Raw genomic sequence first — 24,424 nt, 5'->3', positions numbered from 1 at the left:
ACTTCAATATATATATTTCTTACAGATAGCAATTAACCTTCTGGTACAGATTAATCTTTAAAAAAAAAAATCAAAGACGAATTAATCTTTGAAATTTAAGTATTCGGTAGTTTCATTAATAATCTGAAATTGTCCTTTAGATTTTCCATAATTAGACCATTCCCCTTATTTATTAATCCCACAGACTGCAGAGCATGTTTCAAATCTTCATCTCCTGCCACAATGACATATTCAAACTCGCTTGAAGTACTCATAATAAAAGTCACTTTGTGAAGAGTTATTAACTCCAAGGATCAAGCAAAGTCTTTATATACCAAAGCATATTTGAAAACTAAGCAAGGATAGCGCTTTCTACTCATCCTCACAACTCCTAAGATCTTGGCTGAATCAGAAACAAGTTTGGATAAAACACTGAATTTAGGATAATTAGCTGCTACAGATTCAAGGCCAAAGATAATAAATGTGCTGGTACCTCTGGACTGAACCTTCCTTTCTGCCAAAAAACCTTGATTATGAGATACAAAGCAATTGTCTGGGAGCTAATAATGACTGCTGATTGCCGGTGCATCTCAAACTTTGACTAATTACCGTGTTTCAGCTCCTGGAGCTGCGCAGGGTCCTCGGGGGCCGCGTCGGGCAGGACCTGCCCTGCCCCCCCCAGCTCTGCTCGGCAAAAGGGGTCACGGGGGCAGGACCCACAGCAGCTCCGACACCCCCGGAGCGGGAAAGCTGCCAGACAGCTACTGCAGCCACCGCTAAAGAGAATCCCAAAATCACAGGCTGATTGGGGATGAAGGGACCTCTGCAGATCCCCCAGTGCAACCCCTGCTCACGCAGGGTCACAGAGCAGATCACACAGGTGGGTCCAGGGGGTTTGAATGTCTCAGAGCAGGAGACTCCACACCCGCTCTGGGCAGCCTGGGCCAGGCTCTGGCACCTCCCAGCAAACACGTTTCTGCTCATGTTCAGATGGAGCCTCCTGTGTTTCAGTCTGTGCCCGCTGCCCCTCACCCCGTCATTGGGCACCACTGAACAGAGTCTGGTCCATCCTCTGACACCCACCCTGAGATACTGATCCCACTGGTCACATCCCTCTCAGCTTCTCTTCTCCAGCTCAACAGCCCCAGCTCTCTCAGTGCCTCCTCATCACAAAGATGCTCCAGACCCCTCAGCATCTTCATAGCCCTTGCTGGGCTCTCTCCAGTGATTCCTTGTCCTTCTTCAATGTGAGAGACAAGAACTTGAATGGGACCAAAGCCCAAACACAGAAATTACATGGACAATGCTTTGTGCATAGCACAGCTCCTCCTGATGAACATCCCATGTTTTAGCTAAGTGGAAATGAGGTAACGCGGGCCTGACCACTTAAACCCCAATCCTGTCCTGCAGCCCCCACGTCCCCGCAGGGACAGCACCGGCAATCACAGCCGCCCCGATTCCACAAGAATCGGGTCTTTTGACAAAGGAAAAACCTCTGGCTGCTGTTGCATTCCTCTTGCTTCTGGCAGGAGTTTTCTAATTAGCCTGAGTTCCGATCCGCACCCCAAGCACCACATTAATCTACTCGCAGGATCCCCACAAGCAAGTCCCCATCCCAGCACACATCGCCGTGCTCGATGGCTTTTGCAAAGATAACTACACACCTCAGTCAGGACGCATATGTTTGGAGCCATTTAAATCTATTTAATACTTGAAATGCACTGATCTTTGTAATACTTCTCTATTTTGTGAAACTTCCTATCCCTTCTTTTCCTCATTAGAGACGACATGTTCAGACATGAGGCTCTTGACCACTCCAATGGGTTTGAATCGATGTATGAAGGAGCTACTAACTGCCCCACAGCCATGGGTCAGTAAAATTATTGCTGCTTATTGCTCTTTCCAAGCCCTGACCCTGGTTAAGCATGTCTTTGCACACAATGTCCCCAGGGAGCCACAGCCACATCAGGTACCAGGATAACAACCCCAAAACAATGCACCCTCAATATTGTCTCCCCCAGAGCAGGGGCAAATATTGCAACATGACCCCCCCAAAACAGCACCTGGGAGATGGTCACGAGCGATCCCCGAAGGGACAAGGTGCCATCTCCGCACAGGGGATCAAGGTCAGGACCTCTATCTCTAGGCAGCACTGCTCCATTACATATCTAGACAACAGGATCTTCTGACGCTCCCCAGGGTTTTTAAAAGCCAGGGGACTTGTTGACAGGTATTAAATCCCTGCAGAACTTCACACAAGCTTTATCTGTCTAGCATAAAAAATTCAGCACAGCCCTAAGAAGAAAAAGCAGCTGCATTGAACTGGAGGCATTGCCGGGGATTGGATTATTCCTGTTTCCAGACAAGACAGGCTGCGTATATGACAGAAAGTTTATGCACTATCCCTGTTAGCATCTTAATCTTGTAGGTGTGACCTGTATCGACCTGCATGCAAAGCTGTTTTAAGCAGAGTTTTCTTTTTGTCTTATGCTTTATTTTTTATGAAGGACATTGAATTACATGTTGGCTACATGAACTGCTCCTGTCATTTATTTAATTCTATAAAATGATACACTATTATTCAGCTAGCGTTTGTCCTTGACATAGAGAACACATTTCTGGTATGATTTTGCAACACTGGATATTTGCAAATAAAGTCAATTTTAAATTATAATGAGCACTGGAATTTGCCACTTCCTGTGGTATTAAATCCAAAGCCATTTTCTTTAATTCCACATAAATATGCATCCAAACGAACAGACAGATTCATGCAAATATAAGTTCCTTCTGTGATACCGACATAATGCAACAATTCTGGACTCCGCTGTCTAGAGCCCCTCGTCCCTCAGCCAGCTCTGTGCTCGCTGCTGCTGCTCTGCCCAGGGGAGCCGGCACTCGGGAAGCGCTGACACTCCATCGCAGGCACCGCTTTGCAAAACCCGAGTGTCTGCAGTGGAGGCAGCTGATGGAAAGCCGCCGGCTGCTCCCGAGCTCGCCCGTCCCGCCCCAGTGCCCCCTCTCCTGCACTCACCAATCCGGCTGGTGATTTATGTAATTCAGTAAGCGAATCGTGGCTTGTGTTATGCTGTTTGTATTTAACACAGCAGGGTGGGGGATCTGTAGAGCTTATCCTTGTGTAATGATGATGGGGTCCTGATCGGGATCATAGAATCATTTTGGTTGGAGAAGACCTTTCAGATCAGAGTCCAAGCATCACCCCAATACTGTAAAGCCCACCTCCAAACCATGTCCCTCAGAACCTCTTCTACACATCTTCTATTATTATACCCTTCTGAAGATGGGTCTTGCATATATCACAACAACGAATGAGAACTGCTGCTTATTTTTCCTTACCAGTACATGAATCAGCTTCAAATATTCAAACCTCCAGACCTTGGTGAGTCTGGATTACAAACCAGCTCGCCATGGGTTTATTCCTGTATCCCTTGAAGTGCCATCTCAAGTCTCCTGTGTTCTGGGGTCTCTGGGGAAATTTACAATGATTTACCCTGAAGAACAAGTTCTATGGAGAGTGGTGTGAGCACAGTGACACTGCAGTCACACCTTTGGGACAGGTCTGCTCTGTTTTGTACCTGAACAGGAAAACAGGCTGTGAAACTGGAGATTTCTGACAACAAAATCATGACAGCTTGACTCGATATCAAAAACCTGACCCAGCACAAGACACAGCATCTCCCTGTCCTTGGGAACATCTCTCTCTGACAATCACAATGTCCAATAGAGTTTGGCCTTACTGGGACACCACTAAATGAAACCAGTAACATACAAAATGTGATGCATCCCACCAAAGGTCTGATGGGCCTCACACTGCACCACTGAGCTTGTTCCCTCTGTATCCCAGCCCCGTAATCTTTGAGCCTTCAGGAGGAAGATTATGAATTCTCTGAGCAGCATCGGTCAGGAGCCACGCGGCAGCAAAGCAATACAAATCAGGCAGCGATCTGCAAGCGAACAGCAACAGCGCGGCACAGTCAATGTCTGGTGACAAACAGTCGTCACACCATTTCTAGCTGTGGAGAGATAAAAGCTCAGCATTTTAAAATCTGTCTTCTACTCATGTCAACAAAATATAATGCTGTCCAGAGGAACAGTAGGAGCTTGATAAGACTCAGGGTTTTCTTTTTGCTCCAGAAATGATTGAAAACCACTAAGGTTTCAAACTCCACAAGCAATTTAGGAATGAGAGGATCTAGGAGCCATCACAGAGGCATTGCAAAGAACTGGAGCACCTTTAGAATCAAAGATATGTTCTAGAAAAAGAATATAACATTCGGTACAAAATAACATTCATTACTTCCATAGCGTTTTCTGGAGGGAGGATGGCGTTGCCTACCTGCCTCTCTGGAAATTTGCATGAAGGACTCGACTCCTTTTTCTCCATAATTCCCTTCAGATGCCAAAGTGGACACATAATTCCATCCCAAAGCTTTCACAATGTCCACCATTGCTTGTGCTTGGAAGGAATCTGGAGGAACCACACGTGAGAAGAAATCATAGCGCCTGTCATCGCTCAACTCTGGTGCAGTTGAGGCATAACTGATTTGTGGGATCTGTAGAAAAAAATAATTTCTGATAAATATACATATTCATATACTCATTGCACTTCTTGCAGCAGTTGGCTAAAGCATCTCGCTTCAGCTGAGCCTCCATTTGTCTTCATTGCATCCATCTATACTTCTCCACCATATTCCTTTACAACGTAAAAGTCAAAGAAACAATCTTTTTTTTGACTTCAAGTTACACAAAAAAATCATTAATCAATTGCAAACAACGGTATATCTGCACATTCACAATTTCTTCCTTTCAGGAAACCTTCATCAAATACAGACACAAACCATTTTTCTCACTGTGTCCTTTTTGTTGGTGTGTTGGTGTTACTAGCGTCAGGTTATTCAGGACCCTGAATGCGACCGCGTTTCCAGCCCCACCTGTCAGCGCTGGCTGAAACCACAAGGAGCCTTCAGCAGGTTTGGGGATGAAGTTCTTAAACATTAAGCTGCAACTCTAGATTTTGACAGAACGATACTCGTTTTTGATCCTTCCTGCTGAAGAACAGTCGTGCGGGTTGCAGAGCACGGGCATCCCTGTCCCACAAAGACAGCCCGGTCGCCATTCAGCTGTGTCCTAAACTTCTGCCTGCCTGCGACAAATCAGTTGCTGCTTTTCCAGGAGCCTGATGGTTTCTTGCTATAAGACAGAGACCAGAATACTGTGCAGGGCTATTTTCTCCTTGATAACAAAGGTCCCTAAGCAGTGATCAAGCTGCCAGTATGTTGATCCTCAAACACATTATGCAATTGTTTGAGTAACAGTCTGGGACTGTTCCTTAGATTAAGGAACCTGCCATAATTCTCACTTGAGATGCCAAGGAGGGGAAAAAATAGATTTGCAATATACACAAACATGATCATATATAATGATTTGAGACTTCTAGACTGTGGCAAGGTCGGTATTTCACGTCTCAGTACAAGCACCTTCTGCATTCTCATATTCTGTCTCTGCACAGCATTTCTACAAGTATTTATTAGCTCTCCTGCCTTCTCAGATGAATAAACATTGTGTTTCCCCAGGCTCAAGGCTGCAAAGGGCTCAGCCCTTTGCTTCCCACAGAGCTCGGGAGCGGACGAGAGCAAACGCAGCATTTCCACACAACACACACTATATCCGTACGTACATTAACAACTACTTCAGCACAGTAAAAGCAAACCTGTACAGCAAAACTGCTGCTGAAGACCCAGCAGATAAGTGAATTCATCCAAACCATCTATAATTATTAGATACCCCAACACTTGTTGAGACACCTTCCTGTTTGTAGAGGTAATATTATGTGTTGCAGGTTGTTACTCTCACTTGCTATGAGTTATTAAACATAAAAAGCACTTAAACATTCAGCAGGTGCTCGGGCTGTCGCTGTGGATATCACAGAACCGAGTCCCCCATCACTTGGCACCATCTTTCCTCCAGATGTGCCTTGTCACTCCTGTGTCCGACCGCTGGTTTTACAGCCAGAGAGGTGATAACAAGCTGGGACTGGGACGCTTTAGGTTTTTAATGCAAACCAGCAGTCCTCTGCAAAGTCTTGCCAGATTTATTTCACATCTGTGCCTCGTGGACCGCATTGCCAGCAAGACCTTCCACTGTCCCAGTCACAGAAATTACATAAATTAAACCAGAGGTTGCTGGGCAGAGCTCAGCGTGGTGCTGAGCGCTGGGACATGATTTACTTGCTCAGTGCTTTGCCCAGGGCCCAGCAAGGCTTGGGGACCACAAAGACAAACAGATCGATTACACCCATTTATCAGGGTTCGTCCTGTTTAACCTCCCTTAGGGATGACTTTCAGCCAACACCGACTACTGCAGTTGCACAGAAAAGCTGGGCACCCTGGCCATCAAAAATAATTGAAATGCCTCATTTGTCTGTGCCTACAATCGCTGTTGTAATAAATGATCAGTGACACTTCAGGATTGCTCTCCTCTCATTTGTACAAAGCAGTTAACAGAGCTTGCTCCGCTGCTGATCAGCTTAGTTCATCTGTTCATTGGGTGGTATTATAGTAAGTGGAACAGTCAACCAGGCTGACTTTATGGGTGCTGGTTACCCGTTACTAATTAGACAAACATCCAGTACAAAGCATGCAGCCCCACACACAGAACCACACTGAGACAGACAAGTGCCGGCTTTTTAAAATGATAAATAAAAGGAAGGACAAGTGTTTGCACTTCAACTTGCCAACAACTGCCTTTTCAACTCAAAATCAAAAGGAGCATATTTTACACTTTTGCAAAAAGTGAAGTTTCTACAAACTTTACTCCGTTGCTTGTGTTACTTAGGAGGCTTTTTGGTTTTTTAGCCTTTTTCCTCTCTCCATAAATTATTAACCACCTCTGGCTGTTTCAGTCGCTTGCAGTATAAAAAGAACATACTGGGTTTTTTTTACCACTGTTTCTTACAGGATATCTAAAAGCAATATAAATTTATATGTATGAGGAGTAGAATTTTGTCTGAATACAAGGAGAAAAGTACTTAAGTGGGTACAACGCTGTTGAGTGTGTCAGAGCACGTTACGGACGCCCACAAAAGACGTTTTCCCTTCCCGCACAGGCGACATCCCAGATGTCCAAAGCAAACATCTGTTTGCATCGGTTCAAATCTGACAATTCAGCATTTCTTCTTCTCTTCCTTTTCTAACGCTCACAAGCATTGGACGTGGACAAACCTCCCACAGACTCAGCTGGAAACTTTTCTCCTGCACTTCACACCACGTGTTCCTCCGCGTTACTGATGCTACTGAGAGGGACTTTAGTTTGAAAAACACAACGTCACATTCACTCCCGTCAAACCTCACCGGCCTGGCACGCGCTCCTCTCCCAAATCTCGTCACAGGGCTCACACTGATCTGACCAACATCCAAAAGTCACCATCCCACGATTCATCAAGACCCAACCCCAAGCTGGCCCAATGTTGCAGTTCTGTGTTCCCAAAGATGATGAAGATGGTAAGGGGAGGCCATGGGAGATCAAGAATCATAGAATAGTTTGGGTTGGAGGGCACTTCCCAGCCCCCCCTGCCATGAGCAGGGACATCTTCACCAGCTCAGGGTGCTCAGAGCCCCGTCCAGCCTGGCCTGGGATGTCTCCAGGGATGGTTCAGCCACCACCTCTCTGGCCAACCTGGGCCAGGCTCTCACCGCCCTCAGAGCCAACAATCCCTTCCTCACACCTAAGCTGAACCCCTCTCCAAGAAGGGAAAGGGCTGTGGTTTGATTACTGTCTCTGATCATGAAATCTGCCCCCTTGGTCCAGCTCTCTTGAGCACATGCTGGTGCCAGCATGATAAGGGCTGGATGCTCTGACGAGACCCCAGTTTTCAAGGTGTCTAATAACCAACTCTTCTCTACCCCGATCCGTTTGTAAAGCCACCATTTAGCACCGCCAAAGGTGCTGAACGATCAGCCTGTAACAAGGAGTCTCCGTTCACGCACAGACACAAGGTGAAAGAGTGAAAGGCAGAACAAACTGCAGCACGATGCCAGGGATGCCCAAGCAGTAAAGACAATCTTTAATATAGTCCTGCTGCCTAGTATGTCCCCTAAATGTCCTCTCGGATGTACCAATCACTGCCAGTTCTTTCTGTTTCAGTTTTGGGAGCTGCTGATGTGGTTCAGCACCATCTGTCATCTGACAGCACTGGCTCCTGCGCCGGGCACGAACCACACGGAAAACTGGAAGCTTACCCACTTCACCCAACTTACACACGAAATAGATAGGTTTGCACTCCTTCCCTATAGCTTTCCCCATTTGTCTAAGTTTTTTGTCTTAAGCCATATTATTCATTGTCCTTTTGGTTCTGCAAGGATCGAGGTCGAGACATGTCATCCTACTGCCATGGGAACAACAGTGGCTTCATGTCAAGATCACAAACCAGAGTATTTGAAATGAGTTGGGTTTTGTTACTGTTGTCGTTTCGTTTTGTTTGTTTGTTTTTCATTAGCCAAATAAATATTTTGTCTCTTAACTGATTTCTTCCATTTTGGTAAAATCTGCTATTTGCCATCAACATCTCACATTCGAAAATTCAGTTTAAAGAAGCAAGTTCTCTCTTCCATCACATTTTCTGTTCTGAAAAATGTTTGAAACATCAAAAAGCTCTAGGGACTTATAGCCTGCTTTCCAAACGGCTGCCACATCTTGGCAGAAGCGTCGTGATCCATAAAGCGCAGGGGATGCAATCCCCCCGGCCCTTTCCCAGGCAGGCTGAGTGCGAACAGCCCCCGGTCCCGCGGAGCAGCATCTTGCGGAGCCTTCAGCTCCATCACGGGACGCGGCTGGAGCTGGAGCTTCCTGCAGGACACTGGCTGCTGGCAGATGAGCACGCAGGTCCCCGCTGGGGGAGGCAGATTCTCCTGAAGGCAATTTCTGTGTTTCCAAGACTATGGCAAACATCACGCTCGGGAGGTTTGCATGTTGTTTGCCCAGCTGATGTCCTGATTACAGTAAGAGCGAATGATTAATGGTGGGAACATTGCGTTAGTCAGTGATTAATTAATGTTAATTTCTCTTTAACATTGAACATTATTCTTCATTTATTTCATTTTCTTCTGTTAATGAAGAGCTCTTTCTGGATCACGCTTGGGTGTCTTTCTTGAGAAGAAGAGCCTGTTTGTGGGCAGCTGCACCAAGAATCAACACATCTCTCTGATGGTCTCATGAGTCACCCTTGGCAACATTGAACATCTTCCACCATCAGGTCTGGAACTGTGTATTTCACAGTAAAAAGCAACTCGAACACAAACTTGTTCCAATTCTTCATTTCAAGCTTATTTTGTATTATCGGTTCATCCCGCATCCTCCTCCTCTCACTGCTCGATAGACCCTTTCTGAGCAGAATTACAGTAGCAAGCTCCTCAACAACAGCCACATGTCTCAATGGACCCAGGGCCAGGAGACAAAGCTCTGAAGCTGCAGCCACCCCCCGCGCTGGGTTTGCTGCCCACCCATCGCCTGTGCCAGCGCTCCCCGGCCAACAACCCCGCCAGGCAGCCGAACCGTAGAAATCATTATTGCTGCTGCGCTACCTTAAATGTGATTGAGTTCAGCTCTCCTCCCCTCAGTAACTTATTAAAAGATTAATAGAATGGTGCACCTGAACCCGACCCACCAAATGACAGTAGTGAGAAAACTTCAGAAAAGGCAATTTCCCTGAGGACCATGTGCAATTAAGATAATGCATGAGTGTACCTGTTGAGATATTAATGAGCTCCCACCAGGGTAATATTAAGTTCACAGTTTGCTGCATTTTTACTTTCAACTTCCTATTAAGTTTTATTGATATGGTTTCCTGACAATAAAAAGATACCTACTTTGCTGAAGCCTCTTGAACTCGTCCCATTTGGCAGTGCAGTGTCAGTCCACACGGATTACAAAATCTGCCAAAACCTGAACTTTACAAAAATAAGATGCCTGAAGACTCTTCAGTTGGCTGCAACACCCTCTGGTGTGTACTGATGGGTGACTAACAATCTCGAGTCTGTTTAGGTCTCAGATTTTATTCATGTAGAATTTCATCATGTCAGGATTTAATCACCAGTTAGTACAGCTACTCTTTGTTCACCATTTACATCTCAAATTGCATAACAAACAGCTTCAGCGTCCTGTCAACTGTGTATAATTGTTTTCATTGCCTGGAATTAAAGTTATTTGAAGTTTCTAACTAGCTGTTTTCTCTGGGCAAAACTCCTCTATGTTTTCATTTTGACTTTGTACTGAGCTGGAAGAAAATGTTACTCGAGATACAAAATAAGATCAGGTTCTGACTCCAAGCTTGCGGAGAGAATAGGGCTGGATCTTCCTGCTGCTCTGCACTCGGCCGGAGGGGACTCGAGTTGGCTCAGGTCTGTGGGAGCTGACACCCGCGGGACGCTGCCGTGGGGGACACACGACAGATAAATCCCCACCGCTCCTTCTCCACGCCAGCCCCTCCAAAGCCTAAACGCCACCACATCAGCAGCCTTGGGGAGGTTTTTTGTGAGGTGTCAATCTAGCAGCATGTGCCCTATTTCTGTCCCACAAGGTGCATACGAAAACAAGTATTACTGCAGTTCTTGCTCTAGGGCTCTTAAAAGCCTAGGGAACAATATTTCCAACAGTCTCAGGTAATGATGAGAACAAATCCTGCTCGAGTGCTTTGATAATCCCTCCTTATTATGTTTTATGATGAAATGTTAGTAGTAGTGCATTTCAAGCTGGTTTTATACTCAAGAATCAAATGTTGACAATGAGAAAATGAGGCAAACCAATTAGCAAAAAAAGTTTTCATGTAAATCAATTTTAAGGGCAATAGAAAGTATTTCGGTACAGCTCTGTCACGCTCTATAAGGTGTTTACACATGGCAAACCCATTGCTGTGCACACATGTTACACTGCAGAACAAGTTCTTCTGAGCCGTGAACAAGAGCAGCACAGCAAAAGGAAGGCGTTTGTATAACAGAAAAATTCCAAACCCATTAATCTATTCACAGTTCACCTCAGTTTCTCCCAACCTTGTTTACCAATTGCTAAAGCTACCGGTGTTCAAACGAGGTCCCGTTTGCTCCCATCACCACCTCTCTTGGGTGCTCCCGCATGAATTCCTAATGATGCATCAACACAATCACCTACAAGACAATCGGAGACATATTTCCAAAGGAACAGAAATACAAACCTAAACAACATCAAATACGGATGAGAAGCTGAGCCTGGAGGAGGAGATGCACATTTAATACAATGGAAATATCTTGAAGAGCAACAAAAGAAACGCTAAGAAAATAACCCAGATTTTGGGTTGCACGAATTTTGCCCATGTCCACGTTGGCCCATTGCTCCATCCCACACTATGGCTTCAGCTTTATGTGAATTAATCTTCTCTCCACTTGACCTTGTAGACCACAAGGACTATTGAGATGCCAATCAAACTGAATAAATCCCACTTTCCAAAGCATTTCAAAGGAGAGATTTTCAAAGCGCTCAGCATCTGCCGTCAAGGCCCTGCATCAGGGCTCCCAGACCTCACGTACGTTCTTCTTTTCTGTGGGAGTTTTCAAGCGGGATGGCAAAATTCTGTACCTATAGAGAACTATGGGTATTCTCGACAAATCATCAATGGAAACTGGACGAGATCGCTGCTGTCGTAGCTCTCGCTACCAGATAATTCCAGAGCATCAGTGCCAGGAGAATAAAGCAGTGTCAGGGAGGGCAGCAGGCTGACAGAACGCGGGGAACTCCAGGAGAGGACACCTGTGATTCCATTTCATTTACCGAGTTGCCTGGCTGTGCAGCACAGGCTTCAGCTTCAACACGTAGTGAATACACGCGAGAAGCTCCATGCAGGTGGTTGGGTGGAAATGAAGAGGGAAGGTCAGTCCTATGAAGGGAGCGACTGTAATTGCACAGGGCAGTAACAGACGTGATGCTCTGCGGCTCCGATCTGCCGGCTTTCTAAAATCCACAGCTCCTCAGTTACCAATGTTGTAACCGATACAATCCATTTCCGAAACAAAGAGCTCCAAGGCTATGTTGGATTTCTCAAATATAAAATATACCTGCCACTGGCTTTCTAATTGAATGTATTTATTGGGGTTATTTTTAATTCATTTCAAACTTGGAAAGAGCATATGAAAGAGCCCATTTCCAGGCACATAAAGCAACCATAATTGTCATAGCACTAATGCGGAAAGGCATCCTGAATAATACTGGCAAGATGGAAGTATTTTCCATATCTACAAGGCCTCTCCTGCTTCCTTTTCTAGAATAAGAAAGTACTTGTATGAGTTACTCCAGAAAAAATTACTGTAGCAATTAAGGAAACAATAATTACAGCAATTAGTGCTGTCCACATGGCTTATGGAAGCACTTTACTCACTCAGACAGAAAGCAGGAAGAAAAAAGTTATAAACATGTAGTAAAATGAGAGGTGTCCATAAAGATACAGAATTTGCTGTATTTCACCCTGATGAACTGTGCCAAGGCGTGGGTGTGCAGTGCCAAGGACGAGCTCACCGCACAGCCCGGGCTTTCAGAGCTGCAAACCAGGGGTGATCTCTGAGCTTTTAAAAGCTGCGAGGTCCTGAGATGGATGACTTGAAACCAGCAGCCACAATGTTAATGAAAATCACTCCTAGCATGAAAACTAGCACCTTATCTCCTTGTAAGGCTGTGAATTATACTGTCCTAATACATCAGGACACAACACCTGTCTCACCAAGTTATATATTTGGGATTAAGAATTGTGCGTTTAAAGTTTCATCGTTAATACTTTAATTTGTGTAATCTGTGCATTAGGGTGCGCGGGCACAAGGCCAAGATCTACAAATCCTTCCGAGTCACTTTGCACTGAACCTCCAGGCTCCCTTCTCCTCCTGCACAGGTATACATGACACCTTGCAGGGTCTCCCTCTGCCTTCCTCAGCACAAGGCTGTCCTGTCCCGTCCCGTGTGCCCGTCCCGGCTCCTCCGCACCACCACGCGACAGGAAAACCCCCCGAGTCAATAAACCCCTACTCCTTTTAGAGAAACGAAAGTTCATTCCATGCTTTCCTATTGCCCGTGAGGAGGTACAAGAACCAAGTGGGTGATACGAAGCATGGGTGGCAGTTGCAGGGTTTGTCCCCAAGGGCAAGCCACCCACATGGGCAACATCCAGAACATGGAGCCAGCGCGGATCTGCTGCAAACGGACGATCATGCAAGGGCGAGAAGCAGCAGCACAGATTTAACCTACTTTGCTGAACGCTGGGGGATTTACAGCTCCAGTAAGTGCCTTTATTTTGCAGTTAACAGTCTAATAACCTTCTCCATGGGCAAACAGCATTCTTTCTAAACAAGGTCCTTTGAGCAGGGTCTGTGAACCAACTCAAAACGTTCCTGAGACTTAAAAACACTTTGTTGAAACCTTTGGCCCAAGCTGTGCCAGCAAGCGCAGGTCCCACGGCTCCGCTGGGACACAAATAGAAGAGCCGAGCAGGGCCCCAGCCCCGCCAATGCGCTTCAGAAATAGGTGAGGCCCACGTGGAATTCAACCTCTTCTCAGCTCTTTCACTTCGTGTCTTTAGAGAATTCCTTAAAGACAAGTCTCAGTCTATGCTGTAGCTTGGACACAAGAGCTTCATACATATTGAAGGCTGATCCTTTAAGAGACAAAATATATCTCCCTGGCATATGAAAAGGCAGCATGTTCTTTCGCATTCCTTGGCTGACATGTTACAGAACACCCGCAACACATCCAGGACTAGGGAACCTCTCACAGCTCCCATCCGCTAACAGAAATATTTGTCTGCTGCACCGGAGATCATTGATAATAAAGACAGAGGAACACGTGCAGCTACGAAACTTCGGCACTTCATGTTTTGAAGTGAAAGATTTAACTCGTTAAGAATTTTCACTGCCTTGCTGATAAACTATAGCGCGTTGAAGCTCTACTGGTTTGCAGATGTTGTGGATGAGATACGACCATCACAGCACATTTATATGTACTAGTACATATTCATTGATTTTTGCAGTATTAACTAGAATATTCCTCCTAGGATACATCAGTAAAAATATCTGTGGTGATTGCCCATCCATTGCAATGCAAGATTGCAGAGCTCTTCATATTTTAGCGCCAGCCCTGGTAGAATGGAAGCTTGAGAGCAGCATTAAAATAATAGATGGCACTCTGCTCTAGGTAATTTGAAATCTTAACAAAGCATCAACGGATCTTGTCTATTATGAGCTAATACTTCAAGCCAATTTTTAGCTGAACCCACAGAAGGTGATGGGAGCGCGGGGACCCTCCAACCTTCCTAATGGCTGCGCTTTTGTAATCATACGCTACAACAAAGCTGCTTATGCAGCAGTCGGCTTTGCAACCTCACGCTGTGATTTAAATTCAGCCTACAAATAACATCTATGGATCTTCTGTCACACTTTCATCCCATGACACACCACAATGCCCAAAACATAATTACAAAATATTGTACAAAAGAGAGAGAATGAACAAGTTTAAAAGAGGCGTGTGCTGTATTCTCAGAGTTCGTGCTAAGACTGAATCGACTTTCGGGTTGTTTACTCCTAGCCTAACAAAAATTAAGTGATGTTTCCAGCAGATAAACCAGGCAATGGTATTTCAAAGGGATGAAACCAAAGTCTGTCCATTAAATGCTACAGATAACATGTTGACTGAGAAGCCAGCCACTGTGACCAGAGCAGTGATGTATCATCTATACCCCAAGTACAGATATCTAAGCATAAATAGGCTTGCAGTGATTGGAGCTCACATCCAAATACGGACTCACAAATTCTAATTATTTTGAAAATAACTCAGAACCAGACGATAAACACAGCAAAGCTGCCTTTATGTTTTATTTATGTGTACACATTGCTCCATTCAGCGCAAACATATAATTGAACCTTATATTGTCTGTGCATATTTTAAAAGGTTTTTAATCTGCAAGTATAAATCTCATTGATTTTGAAAGTAGCGCGATAAAGACAACAACAGTGAAGCCTTATCCAGCAGCCGGGCTGGAATACGGAAAACTCAATGGCACAACATAGTTTTCTGGAAGTAACATGCAGACACAGCCACACACAAACCCACTTCAGTGGTACAGTGTGAAACAATCAGCCTTCAGAGCTTCGTTATCAGACTAAATGAAAGCTGTCGAGTTAGTACGCAAGTGTATCTCATAATAATTGCATTTCTAGACGAGCGTCTGTGTTTATGTTGTGGAAAATAAGGCTGCGATTTGAATATTTATTCCTAAATTTTCAATACAGCCAAGTGCCTTATAGTCAAGGGGAATAAAGCCTATAGCCTACTTGTCCTTACAGAGTAACACATCTAAAATCATCAATACAAATTTAACCATATGAAGCGCTTATTTACCGTTTCATTGTAAAGTTAAACTTTCGGCAAAGAGCTGAACGTCATGATGAGTAAAATTGGATTTCCCTGAACGACTTCCACGGGTCAGATATTGCAAAATCAAGAATCCGGACTCATAAAAAGGTCTCCAAGGGGTCTTCATTTTAACGGGGAGCCTGGCGAGTGAGAGCCCCGGGGCACCAGCTGCATCGCGAGCACTAACACGGTGTTTTAAACCGGGGGTGCAGAGCCCAGCTCCTTCCTTATTGCCCTCCACCTAATATTAAAAGTATTTTTGCATTTTAAAACGTGTCAAATAACACAGAAAGTTACATTTTTAACGTGTTCACACACTGGTCGTCTGAATGGTTTGTTCTCTCTGCACTGACTACAGACAATGCCCAGGTACAACCATGGCCAAGTGACTATACAACTATAAAACTCACCACATTTACGAACACAGCAATTTACCTCCCCGTACCAACACATCAGCCTGTGCAAAAGGGACCAGCATCGCTTCCAAAAGCCTTCCCAGCGCTGGCAAGGAGCATGAATGATGCAAACGTCCAATAATCAGTGGCAACAATGAGGATACACAGAGCAGATCATCCCACATCTGCATCTACAGCCTTAGTTCTCCTTCCTGTCAGAAACCGATGCCCACGACTGCTAGAGACCAGTTATGACCTCACTGAGCTCAAGGATAAAATTTAACTTGTTCTTTTTGTTTTGCCACTGACACTAATTGCCTTCTTTTACATTATGAAATACAAAAGCGCATTTCAGAGCATTTAAGATGCACCGAGTTCCAGTGGCAGCCAGCGCACACAGCACAGAAACGTTTCCTGCACTGAGTGAAAGACCCCACGTGTGCGGAAGAACACAACTCTGTGTTTCTATCTCGTAGCCCTTACAAATATTGTGGTAAACAGGAAATTCCTATATCCAGTTTTAGTAAAGATCTGATACAAACATTCTCAATTTCGGCTGGTTCAGACGAGTTCAGCAGTGCCCAAGCAGTCGTCCTGGATACCAGAGCCTCTATAACAAAATCCTTGATAAATTATTTGTATCTCTCTATTAAAAGTTACCAAGATCTCCATTAAAAGTTATCACCTGCTGTAGCAACGACAACTCTAACAGAGGAAAAATCTTGCTGTTAACACATAGCAAGAGAAATTTAATATAAAAAGGTTTCATGTAGACAAATGAGCTACATAAACCACAGCCAGGGCTAACCTTGAACCACAAATTGGACGAGAATGAGACAAGTGTGATGCTGGTCCTTGGACCTTCCAGTGAAATGACACACTTATTTCAGAGCTCAACAACGTAATCACGTGAAAGATGCTGGTTCCGAGCAAGCTGCACTTGTTTTCAGCTTTCACAGCTTTAGGGTTTTACAGACAGTGGGATGTGGATGGAGTGAGCTGGGACTGGCGGATGGGGAGCAGAGAAGATGCTGGTCCCGGCAGCCCCGGGAGGCTCTGACTCGATCCCACCTCCCTCCCAGTCCATCCCGCTGTTCTGTGACTTGAAAAGTGGAGACAGGAACACCATGGCCACTGAAAACCTCCAGCCTTTGACAGCTGAAGTCACCGCAGCCAGGCTGGGTCCCTTCCCAAAGATCTTCCCTGGAGAGCTGCAGCATCCAGCTGTCCCGGGCAGGAGATCAGATGCGATCACAAGGACCGCGATCCTTTCCTTGGGGATCTGTTGTCTCTCAGCACCCATCAACACATCCCCACCGGGTTCTCCTCCACCCTCGGCCCCATGGAACTGCTCACAGGACAGGACCGTTCACTGGGTCCTTTTCCACGACCTCGTCTCCAAACCCCCCGGACACGCCGGCTCCCGCCCCAGCAGCTCCGTGGCTTTTTCTCCCCAGCACCGAGCGAGACACTGACCTTCGCAGTTCATTTCATGTTTTCTTTACCCGAAAAGAAACATTAACATGAGTTAAAAGGCCTGTTGTGTCCTCTGAGCACAAGAAACCCAACAAGGTCCTTCAGGACACAGACTTGAGGCATAAAGGAGAGCGAAGAAACGCAGCAAGGAGAGATGGAAGTGAGAATGGATTGTAATTATGGGAGAAATCTGCATTTGACATTTCTTCGACTACATATACAAGAATTATAGGACATAATGAAGCTTCCATGAATATCTATACCTTTTATTTCCTTATATTTCATCTCTGGCCTTTTACAAAGGGCATCATCACCATGTAATTCTACGTATATATAAATATTTATGTATCGTTACAGGAAAAACACAAGGCAATCACACTTTTACCTTCACTGGTTTTCTTCACCTCAACATTAAGCTTGCCAGCTAAATAATTACATTTCTTCTTATCTAACTTGTGGGAAAACAAATTTAATAACAGAAATACAGCTAGAAAGACAAATACTTAGGGGAGAATAATTTTCAGACTTAAACTTCACAAGCTCGATAGATTATTCCGGACACTGGATAATTACTCGGCATGTCTTTATCGCAAAAGTGCCCGGACATTCTAATTAATCCAAATTGCTTTCTAAGGGCCATGTTATTAGACACATGCAGAAGGAACCAGATATAGAAATGTATTATATGTATTTTGTTAAGGTCTCTACCAGCTCTGTTGCTCAGCATCCCCATATTGTCCCACTCCCTGCTGGGTCCCCAACCCACAGAGACACCAACCCCCCCGGTCACCAGGACCAGCAGCGCAGGGCAGCAGCAATCACAGAGTCATATTAATAGAATATTTGGGGTTTGAAGCCCCCTGCGACTCGAGCAGCTCCTTGCAGCAGCCGTGCTGCAGTTTTACCCTCATAACCCAACAAAATTCTGTTCTTCAATGACCTTTATTTCATTTCCTTGCACTTTTTGCCGTATGAAATTACACATTTTTAGCTCTTGTTTCACTCCCAGGTGAAAATAATTTTGCAATATTCTGCAGTATTTCACCATATTCTCGCACCGCAGCTGCCCCCAGGGCTCCTGCCTGCGGGTTTGCTGGCGCTCCAGCCGCATCTCAGGAGGATGCCCTGGCTACTGGGGTGACTGGTGGGGCACTGGGAGATGGAGCAGCTGGAACCCCATTCCTCACCCCTCGCACGGCAGCACATCACAAACAGGAACAAATCCCTCAATGCAAACTGGTAAACTGAGTCACTTAAAGGGTTACACAAAGCTGCAGAAATCTCTTATGTTCCTCATGCGATTATTTTTATCACCATCTGTCCTCTTTAATAACCTTATTAAGTATGATTTTCCTTGAACTAAATGCAAACTTTCAATTACTTAAAGCTTCTCTTTGAAAGAACGCAATACATAAAATTCAGGGCAGCCTTTTACCTTTGTCCCCAAAGCCGTTTTAGGCATTCCTATAAAATCACACCAATGACAAGCATTTGTGGGCGCACGGACCAACAAAACGGTCCAGAAGATTTCCCGTCCTTCAAGAAAATGCTTATCCATGTCTATGATGAAATTAAAGCAAAATGCACTAATGGTCACTTTCAATGAGTACAACAACCCCTCCTAGTCCTCATCTGCCTCTCTTACCATTGCTGAACCAGCCAGCGTTAGTCTGTCATTAGCATCATTTTCAGTCATCGAGAACCCACCACAATTCCCTACCAAGTGTCCTTTTGAAGTTTCATGTGTGCAAATTTGATGTAAATCGCTGTCAGTATTCAATACACAAGATACTATACACAGTCGTTAATCAAAGAAAATGCCCAGGCAAGGTGCACACCTGAAGTAAATTAGGTCTAGTTTGTTTTCTCTCCTCATGGTAGAATAGTTACAATAGACTGGATCTGTTCGACACCGTCATGGTCGCACATAGCTGGGCTTGTTTATACTTTGAAATGAAAGAAGAACAAGTGCAAATAAAGCCCCTTTTGCCAAGACGCCAGTTTCAAAACCAACCTGACAGTGTTCTCCTTGCAGTTCCTTTAGCAGGAAAGAGCCAGGTGCTCTGGAAACATGAGCGGAACCTGGAAGACCCACATGTTAAAACCTGGAACGCCTGTTTCTTCAGCAAATGGACAGCGTGGGCTCCCTCTGGAACAGGACGGGCTCTCGGCTGGTCCATTGCTGTGCCCAAAGTTGGCTTTAGGCTCTCAGAGATCAAACGAGCGGGGTCCCCGGGCAGCCTTGTGTTTTGATAACCTTCCTCTCCACCTTCAACGCTCTTTCGGTTGTGGGGATTTTGCTGGGAGCTGCGTCTGGAAGTTTTGCATAAGATTTCGTAGCTGACGCATGCACAGGGCAAGCGGCTCCGCGAAGATGAAAGAGATGGCTCTGACCCCAAAAAGCTCGGAAGATAAAAGTACTGAACCCATTTCAGGAAAGCACTAAATATTTCAAGATCTCTGCTCCATGTAACAGGCTGCAAATGCTGCAAAGTCCTTCTGCTCATCATTACTGAGGGTTTGATCCTGCAAGGTGCTAATGCACTGAGCCAACGGAGCAGAGAAAGCTGTTCACTTTCAGGAACCATGTTAAACAAGTGAACTATGGGGGCAGAGCAGAAGAAAAGCTGCTGGCAAGAAAGAAGGATGTGATACTATATATTTTCCCTTCTATGAAATCAAAATTGTACATAGAGCACGACACCTCAGCTGGTGAAAATTGCCATTGGCTCCAATGGAGCTCTACAACATCGCACAGCTTGAAGATCTGATGCCCAAAATTAACGCTGCAGCGAAAGGCACTCTGCAAATAATTACACATCTGTATTTATCATATTAAAATGAGCATCATGACTTTGGAGATCACCTCATGTTTATGCATGTGCTCTGAAGTTCATACCCTAAATAGCTGTATTTTTTCCCTTCTCATTTAATAGCTACTTCTAAAAGAAAGCTTATGCAAAATGTCGGGTGTCAGATCATTTTGAACGTGGGAATATAACAGGTCTTCATTAGCTACCGCCAGAACAAATTAAGCAGTGCCGGAAGGGCCGTAGGAAGAAGAGCTGGTTGGATGGTGGTGACGGGATGTGATGTTCCCCACCAGCCCCGGCCAGCGGGGCGACGCTCAGCGCACCCTCCCCACCAGAATCGAGCCAAGCTCCATGCCCCGTGTTACAGAGGCCCAAAGCCATCCCAGGGCTCGAGCAAACTGCAAGAGCAGGTCAGTCCTTCCAGCCCCGATTCCATAGAATGAGGAGAGAGGGGAGAAGGAGAGAGGAGGGGAAAAAGGGTCTTTACTCTCCACGTATTTTGAATGGAAAAAGCATCTACACAAATGCTAAATGTCAGCGGTCACTGTGTGAGTTTTCCCACAAAGAAGCAAACCGGGACTGTCTTATTTCTCTGTGATAAGCCATAATAAAACATGAATGACAAATAAAAATCCAGATATTATTTCAAAGGCTCGGCATATGACTGTGTTCCTTTGTTGCACCTCCTGCTCTGACTCCCTGGCACAACAGCATTTTTATCAGGATGCTGGCAGCTTTTTGAACGCCGCCTCTTTACACTTGCAAGTGTCTATCAGATTCCTCGATGTCAGCTTTTGAAACGAGCGCAGGGGTTTTATTTCCTCCTTCTTCATTACTTACTTTTCAATTCCCTTCCCTCCAGTTATTTATTCCTCTGGAGGGTGAAAGAACAGCGCAAAGGAACAAGCCCCTTGTGCATACTTCATCAAGATCTGCAGACTTGCCGCTAATTACTGCAGTCACAGTTATCAACCTTACAAGCGGTTCAAAGGGCTCCGGGCGGCGTTTGGCGGGGGGCCGGGCAGGTAGTGCCAGCCCCGCGCTTCACGGAGCCGCCGCATCGCGCCGCGCTCGGATGCCGGAGAACGCCGCGCTCTGCCGGCACGAGCAGCCAACGGGAAAATTAGCATTGTAAAATGGCAACCTCATTTAGATAAGCGCCATGTGAATCCATCTAATTTGTATACAGGGCCATTATATGGTCACAACTGAGTGACTCAAGCCTCTATTTTTTTAATTTTAATTTTTCCCCACCCCTCCTAAACACCAGTGCTCCGGGAGCATCCTGAGGTAGCCATGCACTGCTGCCGGCTGCCAGCTCCCTGGCAGCCAGTAAATGGCAGGAACATGATTGTTAATGGCTGGGGAATGACAGCTGTCAGTCAGGGAAGGGGGACAGGACCCCCCCGCACTGCAGTGATCCCCAAAACTCCCCTTGGCATCGCTCACCCAGCTGCTGCCCAGGGTTCCTGTGGGTTTCTGGAGCTGCTGCCCAGGGTTCCTGTGGGTTTCTGGAGCTGCTGGGGCAGCCACTCTCCACTAATACAGGATCTACTACTGAGATGCTCCCGTTACTACAGATTTGAGCCCAGCTCTCCGTAGCTGCACCGGGTGCCACACCAAACCCTCAGCTCTGGTTTGCAGCCAGAGGGTCCCCCCTGCACTGGTCCCAGTGCCCTCCACTTACTGGGGCTGCTGGGCGAGCAATTGGCACTCGCTGTACTTGGAAACACAGGCACAGAGCTGCTGGATTTGCAGGCTTTGTTTTCCTGAGGACTTTTGCATAGCCAGAAATGCCAGAATATTTTAACATCCATACTGACAGCTTGGAAACCACCGTGTTTAGTAACAGAAAGCTGAAGGAGAACTAGATAAACAGGAATCCTTTCCACTCGCACACTGGCCCGGTCCATTTACATTATTCCAGACATGCAGGAGATCTGTATCTATCCAGGTGCTTACACCCATTCCATCACCATGGTATCCAAGCAGCTCGCAAGTCTTTAAAAATAGAACTAATAGCATTTTCTACTTACTTCTTCCTTTCTAGCTTTCAGGAGGAATGCTTGATACCTTTATGGCTTTATTTTATTTATTCGTTTGTTTGTGAAAAGAGGTTGAGTGAAGCACATAGCTTCAATTTCACGTCAAAAACAAACAGAAAGAAGAATTGTCTGGGTAGCGGGAGGAGTTGTGGTGCCTGTGGGTGCTTGTCCGTCTGTCCAGCACAGCCCTGCTGTGCCTGACCCGCCTGGGATGGCAGAGACAGACGAGCGGCACCACGTAGTTAAGAGCAATCCTATGCAGAGCTCAAATTAATCAGTGCAGAGATCCAGGCTGAAGGAAACGGTCACCACAACTGTGGTGCTTGTGGTTTTTCATTGCCTGCAAACTCGGGGCATCGCCCGGCACAGTGCCCCCGGGACAGGCGAGAGCTTTCCTGCTGCTCCGAACCACGGGGAAACGGCAAATTCATTTAACACCCTAAAGAAAGGTCCCTGGCACAGCCCGAGATATCACCAAAGAGACAAATGGTCTTTACATCACTTTCTTCCCCTGCTACCTTCTGTTTTTTCCCAGGTTGGAGAAACAGATTGGGCTATTACCTATATTTGCTCTTTTACCATCCCTCTCAACTATTTATTTCCCAAATAAGACAACAAGACCCTCGCGGATGTCTTGACGGGTTTCTCTCTATCCCCAGAGCCTCCTGCAGGTCCCCACATGCAGCCCCTCAGGACCAGGGATGCGGCCAATGGGACCGAGTCCCAACCTGTGCCCAGGACACAGCGGGGGGTCCTTGCTCACCCAACACTATGTTTTGTGCCAGTCTGCTCACAATTGGGAGACGCTATTGCCATGGGTTGGCTCCTCAAGCAGGGAAACCATTGGAACCTGCCGCAGAGAGCCCCAGGTTTTGTGCACAACGTGCCGCTCTGTCCCGGCAACACGTCCCCAAACCCTCCGCTTCAGAGCTCCTCACCTGCAGGTACAGTCCGAAACACCGAACAGAGCCACAAAACCCTCAGGTATGCAGTAAGCAATGTGTCCCCCTTTCTGCTGTCCCCCAACACAAGGAAGCAACTTCATTTTGTTCATTTTACAGCTCTCAGAGGCATAAAATACAAAACAAACCCCAGCAAAACTCATTAAACCAGGCAGGAAAATTTCAGTCCTTCCATTGGCATCTTCTAGGACTATGGAAATTAGAGATTGGGGGAAAAAAGTGAAAGATCTTTCAGAGCACCTATTCCATATGTAGGCCAATGCGGAGGAGTATTCCCCGCAGACCCCGGCCGCTCTCCTGCTCGCTGCAGAATAATTGCAGCCAACAACACGGGTCCGTGTTCCCCAGCAGCAAACCTCACATCATCTTCTTGTGCCCACAAACACGTGGGGCTCCCGCGGACCCGGACACAGCCCCAGTTCTCATTTCCCGCAAAGATGAGGCTTCTGCAACATTTTGCATCTCAGACCCCCCGGCATATCCAACACACAAATTAACCTCCCAGATTTGCTCTGGCCCATTTTGCCACCATAATAGAGAAGGAAGAGATACTAATTAGCTCGGTGCTGTTGCAGGAATGCATGAATATTAATGCAACCATCCAAACTAATTTCAGCAATTACTACTGTTACAGCAGCTGTATTACAATTCATAAACTGAAGATTGATATGAAGATCACTCTTATTAAGAGAGTGAGAACAACCATTACTAGAGATCTCTCATGACACTAACAAGGTTGGAAACTTTTTCCCCCTATATAAAATAATAATAAAAAAAACGGTAAATATTTTAAGGATAATTTTTAAAGTCTTCCTCATTCACTAGGGAAGAACTGTCCCATCCCGCTTGCAGAGATGCTTTTATAGCCATTAATCAGAAGGGTACAATCTATGACCTGATATTTTATTCCAGCTTAAACAGCAAAGGGTCGTTGCTGTTCTGCTTGTGTTTATGGGCTGTGCTGCTCTTTACCTGAAACATTAATGCAATTGCCTTGCTGTTATAAAATATACAGCGAGCTGCCTTCCCACAGATGGAACGCAGGCAAGTTTGTCATCTCCTGTTCCTAAATTGTCCAGCATGGAACACTTAATGCTGAGAAAGCCAGAAAGACCCATTAAAGCAGTGAACCCATTCCTGCTTTGGGATCTTTATTCTCTTTCTAGATTTCCCATTGATACTCCCCTTCAAAGTATTTGAGCTCAGGAAGACATCGGTATATGAAATGGCTGGTTGATTATATGACACGTTAAAGCTTAAATGCGCTTTTATTATGCACATAGCTTTACATTTTTGTATTTATTTCCTTTTGTAATGTT

The 24,424-nt window shown here is 45.6% G+C and overlaps 1 protein-coding gene across 7 annotated transcripts in view; it reads right to left on the bottom strand.

Annotated features, from left to right (window-relative positions):
- The window catches only part of GRM7 (glutamate metabotropic receptor 7), a 267,872-nt gene that overhangs the window by 151,616 nt on the left and 91,832 nt on the right, over positions 1 to 24,424 (bottom strand). For 2 of the 7 annotated variants that reach the window (XM_065075811.1, XM_065075807.1), the window contains one exon: positions 4,334 to 4,550. The exons of the other annotated variants lie outside the window; for them this stretch is intronic. In XM_065075811.1, the coding sequence (XP_064931883.1) occupies positions 4,334 to 4,550 (217 nt within the window). The remainder of the gene's footprint in view (positions 1 to 4,333; positions 4,551 to 24,424) is intronic. 7 annotated transcript variants of the gene reach the window in all.

The sequence above is a fragment of the Columba livia genome, chromosome 10 (genome assembly GCF_036013475.1).
Source record: "Columba livia isolate bColLiv1 breed racing homer chromosome 10, bColLiv1.pat.W.v2, whole genome shotgun sequence".
NCBI lineage: Eukaryota > Metazoa > Chordata > Aves > Columbiformes > Columbidae > Columba > Columba livia.
This window is presented reverse-complemented; position numbering and strand designations above follow the sequence as displayed.